Source organism: Bos mutus, chromosome 17, assembly GCF_027580195.1.
Source record: "Bos mutus isolate GX-2022 chromosome 17, NWIPB_WYAK_1.1, whole genome shotgun sequence".
Taxonomy (NCBI): Eukaryota; Metazoa; Chordata; class Mammalia; order Artiodactyla; family Bovidae; genus Bos; species Bos mutus.
The window spans coordinates 60353469-60368782 of record NC_091633.1 but is presented as its reverse complement, the minus strand read 5'-3'; the positions used below and the strand labels follow the sequence as shown (position 1 = coordinate 60368782).

The 15314-nt window shown below is 41.1% G+C and overlaps 1 protein-coding gene across 4 annotated transcripts in view; it reads left to right on the top strand.

Moving 5' to 3' along the window:
• SLC10A7 (solute carrier family 10 member 7) overlaps positions 1-15314 on the top strand; it is a 317217-nt gene that overhangs the window by 265762 nt on the left and 36141 nt on the right. For 3 of the 4 annotated variants that reach the window (XM_070386620.1, XM_070386619.1, XM_070386625.1), the window contains 2 exons: positions 5269-5434; positions 6402-6453. In XM_070386620.1, coding sequence (XP_070242721.1) covers positions 5269-5434; positions 6402-6453 — 218 coding nt within the window. Of the gene's footprint in view, positions 1-5268; positions 5435-6401; positions 6454-15314 lie in introns of those variants that run through there. The other variant, XR_011467479.1, reaches the window with a different exon arrangement.

Genomic DNA, 15314 nt, shown 5'->3' with positions numbered 1-15314 from the left:
GGGAGAAGAGTGTCTTTTATTAATATATCATGCAATGGGATATATAGGTGAAGAGTGTTGTGATAGGAACATCAGCAAACTGGGACTTGGGAATAAGAACAGTTCTTTTTTTTTTTTTTATATTATTTTCTTTTTTTAACCTTGGTCTATAAAAGTGTGTTTATTTTTTATTTATTTTTTTAATTTTATTTTATTTTTAAACTTTACATAATTGTATTAGTTTTGCCAAATATCAAAATGAATCCGCCACCGGTATACATGTGTTCCCCATCCTGAACCCTCCTCCCTCCTCCCTCCGCATACCATCCCTCTGGGTTGTCCCAGTGCTCTAGCCCCAAGCATCCAGTGTCGTGCATCGAACTTATTTACCATGTACAGTCCCTAGTTCTAAAGCATTTTATATTTATTTAATCACTTAGTCCTCGCTACAATTACTAGCCTATTCATTTTAGAGATGCGGCACAGGGAAGTTAAGGAATTTGCCCAAGATCACAAAGTAAGAAGCTCCAAAGTCTATACCTTGAAACCCTGCACTATTGTTCACTCAAGAGAGAGAGGTGAGAGTTCTAAAGATCCATGTGACTAGCTTTTTAGCATTTGATGCAAGCCGTTTGGGCTCTCAGGTGCCTTTGTTTTCAGCTGTAACCCGAGCAGGATAGAATCTGCATAACCTTGTTCCTGAGAATGGAAGTAAATGTTAGCAGAGGGAAAGAATTTCAGAGAGTGAAGTCGATGATGGGTGCTTCTATTTAAAATAAATAATCCATTTATTATTACTGTTTCCACTTTTGTTTAAAGAAAGTGTAATATTAGTTTGAATCTACTCAATATTTAATAAATGTTACATAATTGGATTTGATGTCACATCCCTGACTGTACATTTCAAAAGAACATTAATGAAGAAACAAATCACTTTCTGAAAATATATATATTCAGTGGAATAGAGGATTAAAAATTGAAGATTAAAAAAAAAAAGGCAGACTCAGGATATAGAGAACAAATAAGAGGTTACAGTGGGGAGGGGGACGGAGCAGTACAAAGATTGAGGAGTGGACCGCACAAACTATTGGGTATAAGACGGGCTCAAGGATGTCCTGTACAACATGGGAAATAGAGTCAATATTTTGTAGTAACTGTAAGTGGAAAGCAACCTCAACCACTACAGTATTGTAAAGTAATTAGCCTCCAATTAAAATAAATAAATTATTTTTTTTAATTGTATGAACTCTTAAAAAAATTTTTAAATAAAAGACACACAAAAAAAAACTTCTAAAAAATTGAAGAAACAATCTAAAACTACCTGGAAAAAAAATGAATTTTAAAATCAAACTTAACCTGAAAAATCAGCCATCATCCATCCCCACTCAAAAATCAATTTATAAGTGTAAAGACAGAATAGAAAGAAAAACACAAGAAAATGCCCTGGAAAAAAAAATGAAGAAAACAAAATGATGGCTATTATACTTCTCACTTACCTCTGCATATCAACCTTCTTCACCCAAGACTGTTATTTTTCCAGGGGTTCACCTTGGAGATCATGCAGTAATTGGCATGCAGTTCAGCTTATTAGAAATACAAGGATTCAAAAATTTAAGTTCCGTTTTAACCTTTCCTGGTGCTTAATTTAAAGTAAAGAAAATCAAAATGCAGAGGGTGAGACAATAAAAGCAAAAGGCTTCTGATGGAAGAGTTTTTTTCCCCTTCTATCTCCATAGTGAAAAGCAAGCAAGTCAGTGAGGATTTACCATTTAATTTTGAGCGAATGCATCTCTGTGAGCTATGAGGGAAAATGAATTAGTATAGATTCCAAAGAAAGTTACCACAAGCCACCTCACCAGAATGCGTTTTTCCACTTCATTTTGACTTTTTCCCCCCCAAAAGAGAATTCTGAATGGTTTATATCAGGTTGCATTCATCTATCTCTAGCAAAGCCTTGTTTCCTATAAGGTTATTAAACACTGGTGTAAGGCAAACAGGTTTGGAGAATTTTAAAATGACATGAATTCTTGACAAGTGGAGAATGTTTGTGTCAAAAGTGTAAGAGAAGTTGGGTTTCCTGGAGTTTATATCCGAAGCCCGTATTTGAGGCATATCAACACGACTTCACCCAGTAGTTTGTGAAATATTTTAACACTTTTCCAGCTACACAGTGCAAAAGAAGGTGTTTTGTGATTTTAATTTTAGAAGATGAAAACGCCCTATGGAGGCTGGCAAGGAATAGAAACACAGACAAATATCTCTGTAACACTGAAAACAGTAAAGAACAATCTATTTTCCACTAGGGTTATCGTTTCACTTGTGAGTCTGTACAGTTTCCAACCTTCTAGTGGTTTTCTATTTTGAGATTCAGTGTCCAACATGAAGAGTTGAGAGGAAAGGCATGTTAGCGAGGAGGATGCAGAATTTGGCGTCCCTGTTTCTTGCCATATTAGAAGAATCGTAATATACTATGAGACTCTGAGTACTTTGTAATGAAGAAAGAGGTACTAATTTGGTTGACTAAAGTCAGATTAAAACTTATAAAGTTGATTGACGATTACAGGTTTGTCTTGGTTTTTAAATTGGTGAGTTACATCTCATTCATATTTATTTGTTTATTTTGTCAGAGGTGGTGGGGGAAGACGCTTTTACTTTCGGAATTGGGATCCTACATTCTATAATCTGTTGCAGAGAGAGGACTTCTGTGTTTTTAACCATTATATATTAAAACAAAAGTGGAGACTATTCATTTCAATAACTCCATGTAATTTCCATGTTTTATTTCCTAAAGATGTTGAGTTGCATTGATTAGAGCAGTTATCAGCATTAATGCTAGTAGGAACAATAAGTTATAGAATGACCTTTTAAGTGAAACGTCTGTGACCTTCCATTAAGCAGCTACCCCCATGGTGCCTGGAGAAGGAAATGGCAATCCACTCCAGTATTCTTGCCCGAGAAATCCCATGGATAGGGGAGGCTGGTGGATTATTGTCCATGGGGTCTCAAAGAGTCAGACACAACTGGGCACACATGCCCCATGGCGATATATCTGAACATGGGGCCGTCTGAGTCCCGCAGTTCAGTTCAGTTCAGTTCAGTTGCTCAGTTGTGTCTGACTCTTTGTGACCCCGTGGACTGCACCACGCCAGGCCTCCCTGTCCATCACCAACTCCAGAGCTTTCTCAAACTCATGTCCATTGAGTCAGTGATGCCATCCAACCATCTCATCCTCTGTCGTCCCCTTCTCCTCCTGCCCTCAATCTTTCCCAGCATCAGGGTCTTTTCCAGTGAGTCAGTTCTTTGCATCAGGTGACCACAGTATTGGAATTTCAGCTTCAGCATCAGTCCTTCAAGTGAATATTCAGGACTGATTTCCTTGAGGATGGACTGGTTTGATCTCCTTAGAGTCCAAGGGACTCTCAAGAGTCTTCTCCAACACCACAGTTCAAAAGCATCAATTCTTCAGTGCTCAGCTTTCTTTATAGTCCAACTCTCACATCCATACATAACTACTGGAAAAACCATAGCTTTGACTAGATGGACCTTTGTTGGCAAAGTAATGTCTCTGCTTTTTAATGTGCTATCGAAGTTGATCATAGCTTTTCTGAGTCCCTCAGGCACCAAAATGTGTGTTCTGATACATCAGTCTGTAATGCTGTATAATAGAACTGTTTCTCTATACCTCACGATAGTTTCATTGTAAAGAAAGAAATGAACACTAGATAAATTACTATGGTTATTTATGGTTTGCAATTGCTTTTACGAAACAAAACACAATTTTTTAATAAATGCAGCTATAACTTTAATTCCAAGTTGTACTTTTTAAAAATATTTAACACTATTGTGGCTCAGATGGTAAAGAATCCACCTGCAATGTGGGAGAGCTGGGTTCGATCCCTGGGTTGGGAAGATCCCCTGGAGAAGGGAAAGGCTACCTACTCCAGTATTCTGGCCTGGAGAATTCCATGGACTGTATAGTCCATGGGTTCGCAAAGAGTCGGACACAACTGAGCGACTTTCACAAACACAGACATTTCTATATAAAGCCCTCTTTCTCCTCCCGTCCCACCCACCCTTCAAGGTGCTGCCCCTGCTTCTCTTACCAACCGGTCCCCTTTCTGCCAGAACACCTTCTTCAACACTTCTTTCACCTACTGAGTCCTTGAGGTGGGAGAAAATTGATCCAATAGCCGTCCGTCGGCCCGCAGGTTCTCTGGAGAGTCGTTTATTTGTTCTTGAGGATCTGTGAAGGCATGCCTCATTGTGAATTAAGCCTTTTTAGTGACAGAGTGGAAGATGACAGAACCCCATCAGCCTTGTCAGGAGAAGTTCCCTGACCTCATTATTGCTAATGGATCATGGTAATTCAGCCTGTTGTGAAATCTCATGTTCAATTATGCAGGATAATGAGTGACTCAGAACTTAATGTGTCTCAACTCTAGTCCTCATTATCGGGTTTGTTCAGCTTCTTTCAAAAGCCAAAGGTTTTAAATAGAGTGGCTCACTTTTAGATCCAAACTTAAAGTTATCACCAGTGTTCAGGCTGTCCTGAGTTGAAATATCTGATTTGATTTTAAAATATGAGGGGATTGCCATATAACTTCATGTTTCACTCACCTTTTTGTAGGAAAGTTAGGACAGGTTTATTCATTTTTAAGTGTTAATTCTAGAATTCTAAAAGCATGCAAATGGCATTTGTCTTTGGATTCACAAAAACTCTAGATATTCAGCATCTGAATTATTTAAACTCCCACAACACATGCACTTTTGCTTTTCAAGCATGAGTTATAATTTAATTAAAAACTTCTGGTGCATTGCTGGCATTTTAAATATTAATATGTTCCATGGATCACTTTCGATTATCTACCGTCTTGAAATTCTTGAAGATGTCAGATTTTTAAGATTCCCAAAGTTACACTTGGCGTTGTCTGTTGAGGCAAAGGGGACTGTGATAATTACACACATCCATTAGGATCAGCAGAGGAGATAAACTTTGGGGAGGCTTAATGGGCATGTCTCACTGACAGCCAGCAAAGAGCATTTGGCATGATTAAGGATGGATTTGAATGCAGTTGAAAATATACTGTCATTACGGACACTAGTGAAAGCTGCACTACAAATGTGAAATTCCCCAGAAGAAGAACAGGGTGGCAGGGAAGCTTTGAAATCCACTGTGGCCCTCATCCAAATTGTTCTCTTTCCTTCCCATCTTTCGCTGTCAGAATCACTTTGCGATGCCCAACCCGACTCCCTCTGAAAAAAGGCAACCTGTTGGTCTCTGTGTTTCAGATTGTCCGAAGATACATCAAGGACTGGCTGGAGAGAAAGCAGCCTCCTTTTGGTGCTGTCAGCAGCAGCGTGCTCCTCATGATCATCTACACAACCTTCTGCGACACGTTCTCGAACCCAAGTATCGACCTGGATAAATTCAGTCTCCTCCTCGTACTGTTCATAAGTAAGTCGGAGGGCGGGCTGTCCTGGCTCTCTCCTCAGCCTCCCCACTAGCAAAGCATAACTATTTGGGGTCCCTAAATTCATCGCCAATGTTCATTTGATTAGAAAAGAATATTTCGTTTCATATTATATGTAGTGACCGTGTGTATCTCTTCTTTAAAAAGACATCAGCATCCACTTATGACTTAATCTCCTTTGTTTATTTATGTCTGATTCATAATAGTTGATGAGAGAAGCCGAGACAGCTATCAAATTCAAATGTTAAAGTGACCCCTTTCTTGCCCATTTAAAAAATTTTAACTTGAAGTTCATTTTACCCTTTATTGTGAATTAAAACTGGGATTTATAATATATGGTACTGTTGTTTTCTGAGTATAGTAATTGGCTGCATTGGTTAAAATGTGACTATTTAGGTCACTTTTTTCTATTATTAATAAAATAAACCCAAAGTAATATCATTTCATTTTAAGAAGCAGCAGACTATACAATGCAAATAACTGCTAGGCTCAAAAACTAAGCTTTTGTTCCATACCCTGTAATACCAAAGACAACTTTTGGTAATTGTAATATCAAAGAATCTTTTGTTATTAAAATCAACATGAGTTATTCCAAAATATATGTTACATGCTACTGCATTTGTGCTCTTTGCTAATATTCATTGGACAAACCAGTTTTTCCTAAACTGAACAAATTAAATAACCAAATTTTAAATCAAAGAAGGTCTTAGATCTACCTTGAGTAGCAAATATCATAGCTTATCTCTGGGAGTATCTTTCATTAAGAACAGATCAAGTCCTACTAGTTTAAATGATTCTGTCAGTTTAGCAATGTGTGTTTGTTTGGCTTATTTATTTGTTTTTGTCCTTGAGTTCCCATAACTTTCAGATAAAACTAAGCATACCAATAAGTAGGCTGCAAATACTGTTTTTGCAGTGCTAATTTAGATTTATAATCTTTTTTTTTTTCAGTATGTTCTATTCAACTGAGCTTTATGCTTTTAACCTTCATCTATTCCACAAGGTAAGTGATTAGATTTGTTTGTGTGTGTGTGTGTGCGCACACACATGCACTCAGTCATGTATGACTCTTTGCCACCCTATGGATATAGCCTGCCAGAGTCCTCAGTTCATGGAAATTCCCAGGCAAGAATACTAGAGTGGGTTGCCATTTCCTCCTCTAGTGGATCTTCCCCACCCAAGGATCAAACCCGATTCTCTTGCGTCTCCTGCATTGACAGGTGGATTCTTTACCACTAGCGCCACTTCCTAAGAATCATGCTCTGTACTTGACTTCCTGGCCCCTACACCCTTTCCTAGTCCTTTCTGTCTCCTGGCTGTTCCATCTTGCTCTCGCCACCAGCAAGTTGTAGGCGTTACCAAACGACCTGTTCTTGGCCCTCGTTTCACCACTCCCACTGTGTGCTTAGGCAGCCTTCTCTGCTTCACTGGCTCCAGCTCTCAGCTTCCTGCTGATGAGCAGTGGGCCTTCCACTGCAGTGTTTTCCCGGAGCTCCTGCTCTGCTTCCCACTTCACTTTTGGATGTCTTCACCTGACTGTCCTAACAAGACCTCAGGCTCAACACCTTCAAATGGAATTAACCTTTTGCCCTAATACTTTGTCTCTCTCTCTTTTTTGTTTAATGAGAATGGTACTGGTATATATTGAGTTCTTTATATGTACCAGTTTTTCCAAGCTCTTTAAATGTATTAGCATATTTCAGTCTTACAACAACCATATAACTAAATGAAATCATTCTTTCCACTTTACAGATGAGGGTAAACCTACTTGTCTAAAAATCCAGCTCTTACATGGTAGAGCTGGGATTTGAACCCAGGGAGTTGATTTACTGGAGCATGTATTCTTTTCTCTTTTTTTGGAGTATAACTGCTTTACAATACATCTAAGTGAATCAGCTCTAAGTATATATATATATATCCCCTCCCTCTTGGACTTCCCCCTCGACCCATCCCACCCTGCATCACAGAGCACGGAGCTGAGCTCCCTGTGCTATACAGCAGCTTCCCACTAGCTAGCTATTTTATGCGTGAAAGTGAAACTGAAAGTCGTGTCCAACTCTGCAACCCCATGGACTGTAGCCTGCCAGACTCCTCCATCTATTGAATTCTCCAGGCAAGAATAACTGGAGTGCGCAGCCATTCCCTTCTCCAGGGCATCTTCCCAACCCAGGAATCAAACCCAGGTCTCCCGCATTGCAGGCAGATTCTTTACCAGCTGAGCCACCAGGGTAAATTTTACATATGGTGGCGTATATATGCCAGTGCCAACTCTCCCAGCTCGTCCCACCCTCCCACTGCCACCCTGTGCCCACGTGTCCATTCTCTGTCTGCATCTCTATTCCCAAAACTAGGCTCTTCTCTACCATTTTTCTAGATTCCATATATATGTATTGATATATGATATTTGTTTTTCTCTTTCTGACTTACTGCACTCTGTATGAATGAAGCTGTCATCCACAGAGTTGCTCAGACTGGAATCCTTCACATAATTCTTGTTTAAATGTCTTGATCCTGCCTTGGTCATATTTCTTGTGCTTCCAAAGCTGGTTCCCCAATTCGGGCTCTCATTGCCTTTCTCCCTAGACTATTGCCATGGGTGGCTTTCTGGTATTCTTCATTTGCAGACTGGATTTTTCTTGTGCATTTCATACCGTTTCCAGTGGCTCGGAGTTCTGATAATAGCTGTCTTGTTCAGAGATCTTCAGTGGTTATGCAGTGCCTACAGAATGGGGTTGGTTTGAGGGGCTGAGTGAACCGCTACTAGAGTTCACACTGTCTAAGCTGTAGGTAGAGGTAACATCTTTGCTGCTCCCTAGAGGAATCTCGAACATTCTCATTTCTGTCCCTTGCTTAGGCTGGCTCCATGTCAAACTTGGTCCTGTGTCCTACTTCATCTTTCTTATTCTTAAAGGCTCACCTCCAGTGAAACGTCTTCCACCAGTATTATACGTTCAACGGATATGAGAAAAGTTACCATAGTGAATACTACACGTAATGATTTTGATCCTGTAGGACTTTACAGACTAGATACGTATGTACTGATAGCTGAGTGTTCTGTTAGTGCTGCGATAACACAACCCATAGACAATTCAAAGAAGAAGGCACTTTCAAAGAGAGTGGGAGAACAAGACTCCATGGAAGAGATGGGATTTGACATGAGTCATAGAGAATAGCTAACTATTTAGCAAATGCGGGCGCAAAGAGGGGATTTGGGGAGAAGAAATAGTAATGCACATGTAGACATCCACAGACACTCACATGACCTGGTGGAACAATAGGAGTAAAAGAAAATGGGAAGTAATCCTAGTAACTGGGAAGGTAAGCTTGGGCCAGATTGCTGGGCCCTGGAATGCCAGTTCCTGGCGGTGAGTTGCCACAAGGGGAGGAGCCCAGCTTGTTTACGAAGCCTGGAGTGGTGTCAGAGCGTGGATGGTTCAGGCCTCGCATAGGCACTTGGCTCTTAGAGCACTTGGTGCGGCTGGAGGCCAGTTGTAAACAGTCAATAAAAATGTATTGATTGGTGTAATTGGAAACATTTTTCCAAGCCTGTGCTTGTGATTTATGAAGTAAGAATAAAGCCCAGAGCCATTAAGTTACAGAGAAAATGTGACTTAATTGGGTAAGTCTGAGAGTAGAAGCTATTTTAAAGTTCCTTTTGTAAATGGCTCGTTACGTCATCCTCAAAAAGATGTTTGCCTTTTGCTGGTTGTTTGCTTGCTGGTCTTTGTGGCAAAAGTAATCATCAGGCTCACTCATCCATCCTCTGAGGGTAGGTGTAATACAGATACCCCATCAGTGACTGAAAAATGCCTTGAAGGACCACAGAACAGCCACTATTGGGATTATTGCTGAGGTCGGGGGTGGGGGTGGTAGGTGATGGGGCATATCCCAACCAGTCAAATTAGAAGTGAGGATATTCCTCATGAAGGAGGCCGGACTTCATAAAGCCTTGTGGTTTTGAGGCCCTTCTGTTCTGCCTCCACTGAAGTTCTGTTGTGTTTTGAACTTGCTTGGCCCCCTGCCAGACATGCATGTTCTTCGGTAAACAACAGAATGTGGAGTAGCAATAATTCTGCTCCTCGGTACTGGCTGTATAGCCCCGAAACACGCCATTAAAATTTGGACATGTTTCAATTAGACAAAATTCATGATCTTCACGTTCTGTTTTCACGTTGGAAGACCCCATAGCACCTGAGGATTTTATTGGAGAAATGAAAAATACCAGCATTTATTGAACCCTACTCTGTGTCAGGCACCATGCTACGGTTTCTGCATATGCTATTTTGTGTAAGTCTGACACCAAAAGGCCAGGATACTGTGTGTTTGGTTGCTATTTTGCAGATGATGACCCACGCTTACAGTAGTTTAGGAACTGGCCTGAAATCAGATTTTAGTAGTTTAGCGACTTACCCCAAATCAGATGGCAGATGCTACACTTGGAATTGCGTGTCATCTCCATTTGACATTTCCAGAAGTATTTACCCTTGCTGCTTCCACCACACTAAGCTACTTCAGTTACTTTTAAAATTCCTAATACTTGTTTTGATTGGGGAATTTGTAGTGGGTATGTGACTGGATTCTTCAAGTTCACACAGATTAGTGAACAATCTATTATATAAGTGAACAATTATATATATAAGTGAACAATATATATATATATATATATAAGTGAACAATTAGTGAACAATAGTGAACAATACCAAGAGTTAGAACAAGAACCCATTGGTTTATACGTCATTGAGTTCTTTGCTTTTCCTACTTTTTGTTCCTTCCTTCTTAAAGTTAATAAAATTGGCCTGTAGCAGGTTTTTTCTTTTCTTTGACTTACCAGTCCAATAAAACTAAATCAGAGACAGAAATCTCAGCAGAGAAATCAGCCTTTTTTTGTACAGTATGCCACTGACCTCTGATGGTGGAAGTTTAGCATAAACCAGGAGAGACCCAGCCAAGAAAATTCAGCTTCCCTTCAACACTCTGCTTACCTGGTTAATATTTCTTAGGTTTACAAACTTGACCTATTACCTCTGTAGTGTGTGACATGGGAGCCTCTTCTATTAATACTCTGAGTGTTTAAAGTACATTTGAGAGTACATTCTGTATCCTCAATTATCAGTTCACAGAATAGCATCAGGGTTAAAAATTCCAACTCTGGAGTCAGATGGACTTGAGTTTTCATTCTGTTTAATAACTTTATAACTTTTGTCAGTGTCCTCATTTGTAAAATGAAGACAGTAGTAATACCTATCTCATAGGGTCATTTGGAGAATTAAATAATATGTACATAAAGCCCTCAGTGTAATACCCAGTATACAGTAAGTGCTCTGGAAAGGTTAGCTACTGTAAAATATTTGTTATATCGCAGTAGTTTATATTATTTCTAAAGCTAATTATGGAAGAGAGAGAATCAGCGTTTCTAGTTTTGTAATACATTCTTTTTGACACTTCTCTGTCACAGTTGCTAGGAATGGGGAGTTCATTCATCAAACCAAGAGTCCTTTGTCCACAGTGACCTAAGCTTTCTGTGACTTTTGGAAGCTTCAAAGTTAGAAGAAAAATGTTGAAAAAGCTTAGAAAAAGAAAGCAGTAATGGGAAACCTTTTCAAAATAAGACAGTTGGGTAGGTTGACAACTAGAGTAAGGGAAGCAAAGAATGTCTCTAGAGTGACAGAAGAAACCATAAAGAAAGGAAAAGGGAGAAAACAAACATTCAAATATTTGTACTGGGTGCTTTGGTCCTTATCAGTACATTTTCTATGAGATGTCTCATTCAGCCTCAGGCCACAACCCAGGGAGGGAAGGGGGGTCGCCTGAAGAGTAGGAGAAGGGGAGAGGCAGGCAGGGAGGAAGGGAAGATGAACCTTATTTTTTTTCAGTTTTTGTGTTTTATTTATTTTTTTAATTAATTTATTTTAACTGGAGGCTAATTACTTTACGATATTGTGGTGGGTTTTGCCATACATTGACATGAATCAGCCATGGGTGTACACGTGTTCCCCATCCTGAACCCCCTCCCACCTCCCTCCCCATCCCATCCCTCTGGGTCATCCCAGTGCACCAGCCCTGAGTGCCCTGCCTCATGCATCGAACCTGGACTGGCGATCTGTTTCACATTAATGGGAAGTCTCCTTACTATTCAGAGATGGGGCGCTTAAGCCAGAGTTCTGCTTAACTTGTTTAGTGCCACAGAGCTGGGGACAGACGAGGTCTCCTAAAACCGGTGAAGACAAAACACTGGTACCGAGGTTAACAAAGGAAAGTTTTCGCATGGAACCTTCCCCCTGTAAAAACAGTGGGCTCAGATGGGACTATCTCAGAGGACCCTTTCTGCTCCACATTCTGTAATTCTGCTAGTAAAACCTTCTGACATGTTTTCCTTTGTGGGTACTGCAAAGGCAGGCAAAATAAATATTATGGGGAAAACACTGATTGAAAGCTTTGTGAGAGAATAAAAAGACCAGTTGGGAGGCAAAGGAAATAAACATCTCAAGGGAAGCCAAAGTAATCAAAAGAATTATAAGAACGAGATAAAAAGGAAATCAATATTAAAAAGAGATAAGGTAGAATTGGAAAATAAATAGTAATGCTGTTCCTTTTCAAGAATGTGAGCAGGCACAATAGAGATGATGATCACTGAAAATAATTACAGCCGTTACTACTTAGTATAATGTACAGGACACTGTTATTTTGTGTTATCTTGACTTTCTGCTATTTAACCCCAGAGCGTGGGCGAAGGAAGCCTACTTAGCTGCTCTCATCCACTAAATTGTGTGGTGGTTTTGGTTTTTTATAATATTCTTCTCAGAAAGTAAACTTGTCTTCACAGTTTGGGACAGCCTCCTTATCTATGTGACTTGATGCAACTGACTCTGCTTCAAGATCCCTTTTTGGAAAAAGCAAAGACAGAAATACTGTTACTGCATAAGGCTGTTCTGTGAAGAAAGAAATACTGGATGCAAAGTGCTTAAAGTGCTCAATAAATATTTACTGCAAATCGACTGTAGTTCAAGTAAATACGTATATGTTTGATAGAATTTTTTTAAATTTGCTGCTGTGGTTACTCACCATCCTCCCCCTCCCCACCCCCCATCTCGGATGGACCGTTAAGTGAGTACGTGCTCCACTGGCTTCCCCAAGATCCACGATATAGAACAATCTGTTACTGTAGAGAGAGAGTATGTTGTTGTTGTTCAGTCACTAAGTCGTGTCCAACTCTTTGTGACCCCACAGACTGCAGCACACCAGGCCTCCCAGTCCTCCACTATCTCCTGGAGTTTGCTCAAGTTCCTGTCCATTGGGTCGGTGATGCTATCTAACCATCTCATCCTCTGCCTGCCTCTTCTCTTTGCCTTCCGTCTTTCCCAGCATCAGGGTCTTTTCGCATCAGGGGGCTAAAGTCTGGGAGCTTCAACTTTAGCATCCCAGTCCTTCCAATGAATATTCAGGGTTGATTATAATCAGAGATAGAGTATATCAGCCCTATTTAGGTGGAATATTGTTTTAACCCCAAACATTCCATTTTTATATCCTGACTCTCCCTCCGCACTGAAGGGCTTTGTGTCAGTAGAAACCTAGGGCAGTGTTCAGCCCACATCAGGGCCAGACACCACCTCGTGTGGGCTTACCTTGGATCTCCCTACCTAAACGCAGAGGACAAGTAAGCATATCTTAGAGACATTCTCCTTAGCCACATTGGAAATTCTGCTCCAGCATGGCAGACAGCACAGCCAGCACCAGATTAAATCAGAGCTTTCTTGGCCAGAGAGATTTAGACACATCAGAAATATACTATAATCTGGAAAAGAACAAATATCAAGCAGAATAGCGTTCACCAAAGAACCGTATTGCCGGTTGGATAGAAAACCAAATCACATAAATCCAGAAACAGTGAGAATGGGTAACAAACAAGGTCAGCCAAATGCCTCGAAGGTCTTAGTGTTACCCTCACCGGAGCGTGGCTGGGGACAGCCCCAGGGCAGGCCGGCTGGGCACGTCCCACCCACGTGTTCCACCGGCACAGCTGGGCATTCGTCCCTGGAGACGTTTTTTGTCCACTGGGAATTGACTAGATCATGTTCCTCCATCTGCTTATCTCAAGTTTCTCTTATTTCCAGGTCATAGGGTTACCTCTCTGAGGACGAATGAAGCACCTTACACTTTACAAAGAGAGTAAAATCCCTGACATGAATTACCTCCACTTTCTTATTCTCTACCGGAAAAATTTCTTGTGTTTTTCACTCACCTTGCCTCGTTCTTCCGGCTCACAGACTCTCAGACCATAGGACGCTCTCAGGCTAATCTCAGGCTCCTCCTCTCAGGCTCCTTTGAGGACATGGTTTCATCCATTATTTCTATATAATCACACTCGTCTCCATGTCCCTTTTCTTCTCTTCATCAGATTTCTTGAAAGCACAGCCCCTCGCACTACTATGAATTCAGTAAACTTAAACCCTAACCCTCTGCCTCTCACTTTCCCTCTCTTTCTCTTTCTCCTTCCCTCCTTTTCTCTCACCTGAGAGACACCAAAAATTCCGTTCAGAAAGATGTTATTAAAAAGGCAAAAAAGTTGCAAGTAAGACTAGTTAGAAAGCATGAGCTTACATTCCTTTTCAAAGGAGATGAGACTAAAAGGCAATTTAAATATTCTTTTTTTTTTTCCACTGGCTTATAATTGCTTTAGGATATTGTGTTAGTTTTTGCTGTTCTTCACCGTGAATCAGGAGAAGGCAATGGCAACCCACTCCAGGACTCTTGCCTGGAAAATCCCATGGATGGAGCAGAGCGACTTCACTTTCACTTTTCACTTTCATGCATTGGAGAAGGAAATGGCAACCCACTCCAGTGTTCTTGCCTGGAGAATCCCAGGGACGAGGGAACCTGGTGGGCTGCCGTCTATGGGGTCGCACAGAGTCGGACACGACTGAAGCGACTTAGCGGCAGCAGCAACATGAACCAGCCAGAAGTACACATGTATCCCCTCTGTCTTGAGCTTCCCTCCATGCCCTCCCGTCCAAGCCCTGAGCCCCTTGTGCCACACAGCAGCTTCCCACTAGCTATCTGCTTTATACGTGGTAGTGTATATATGTCAATCCTGTTCTCCCCGTTCGTCCCACCACCCCGCCTCCTCCCGCAGCCCTGTGTCCACACATCCATTCTCTGTGTCTGCATCTGTATTCCTGCCCTGGAAATAGGTTCATCTGTACTGTTTTTCTAGATTCCACACATAGGCATTCATGTATGATTTTTCTGACTCACTTCACTCTGTATGACTATCTCTAGGTCCATCCACATCTCTACAAATGACCCAGTTTCATTCCTTTTTATGACTAATATTCCACTGTATATAGGAACCATTATGCAGAGAGAAGGAGGTGGTAAAAGAGAGGGTCCTTTTCCCCTCCGTGAGAATGTAACGAAGAAGCAGGATGAGGGATCTTTCAAGGGAAGTCTTTTCTCCCAGTGAAAATTATTTATAAGGTTCACTTTGGGGCTTCCCTAGGGTCTCAGTGGTAAAGATTCTGCCTGCCAATGCAGGAGACATGCAGGAAGATCCCACACACCTCATGTGGGAAGATTGCCACATACCTCAGAGCAATTAAGCTCATGCACCACAACTGTTGAGCCTGTGCGCTAGAGCCAGAGAGCCGCAACTGCTGAACTCATGTGCTGCAACTGCTGAAGCCCAAACACCCAGAACCCATGCTCTGCAATGAGGGAGGCCACCACAGTGAGAAGTCTATGCACCTCGACCAGAGGGTAGCCCCAGCTTGCCATAACTAGAGAAAGCCTGCACAGCAACAAAGACCCAGCACGGCCAAAAGCAAATAAAAATAAAAATGTTTTAAAAGGATAAGGTTACTAGGGGAA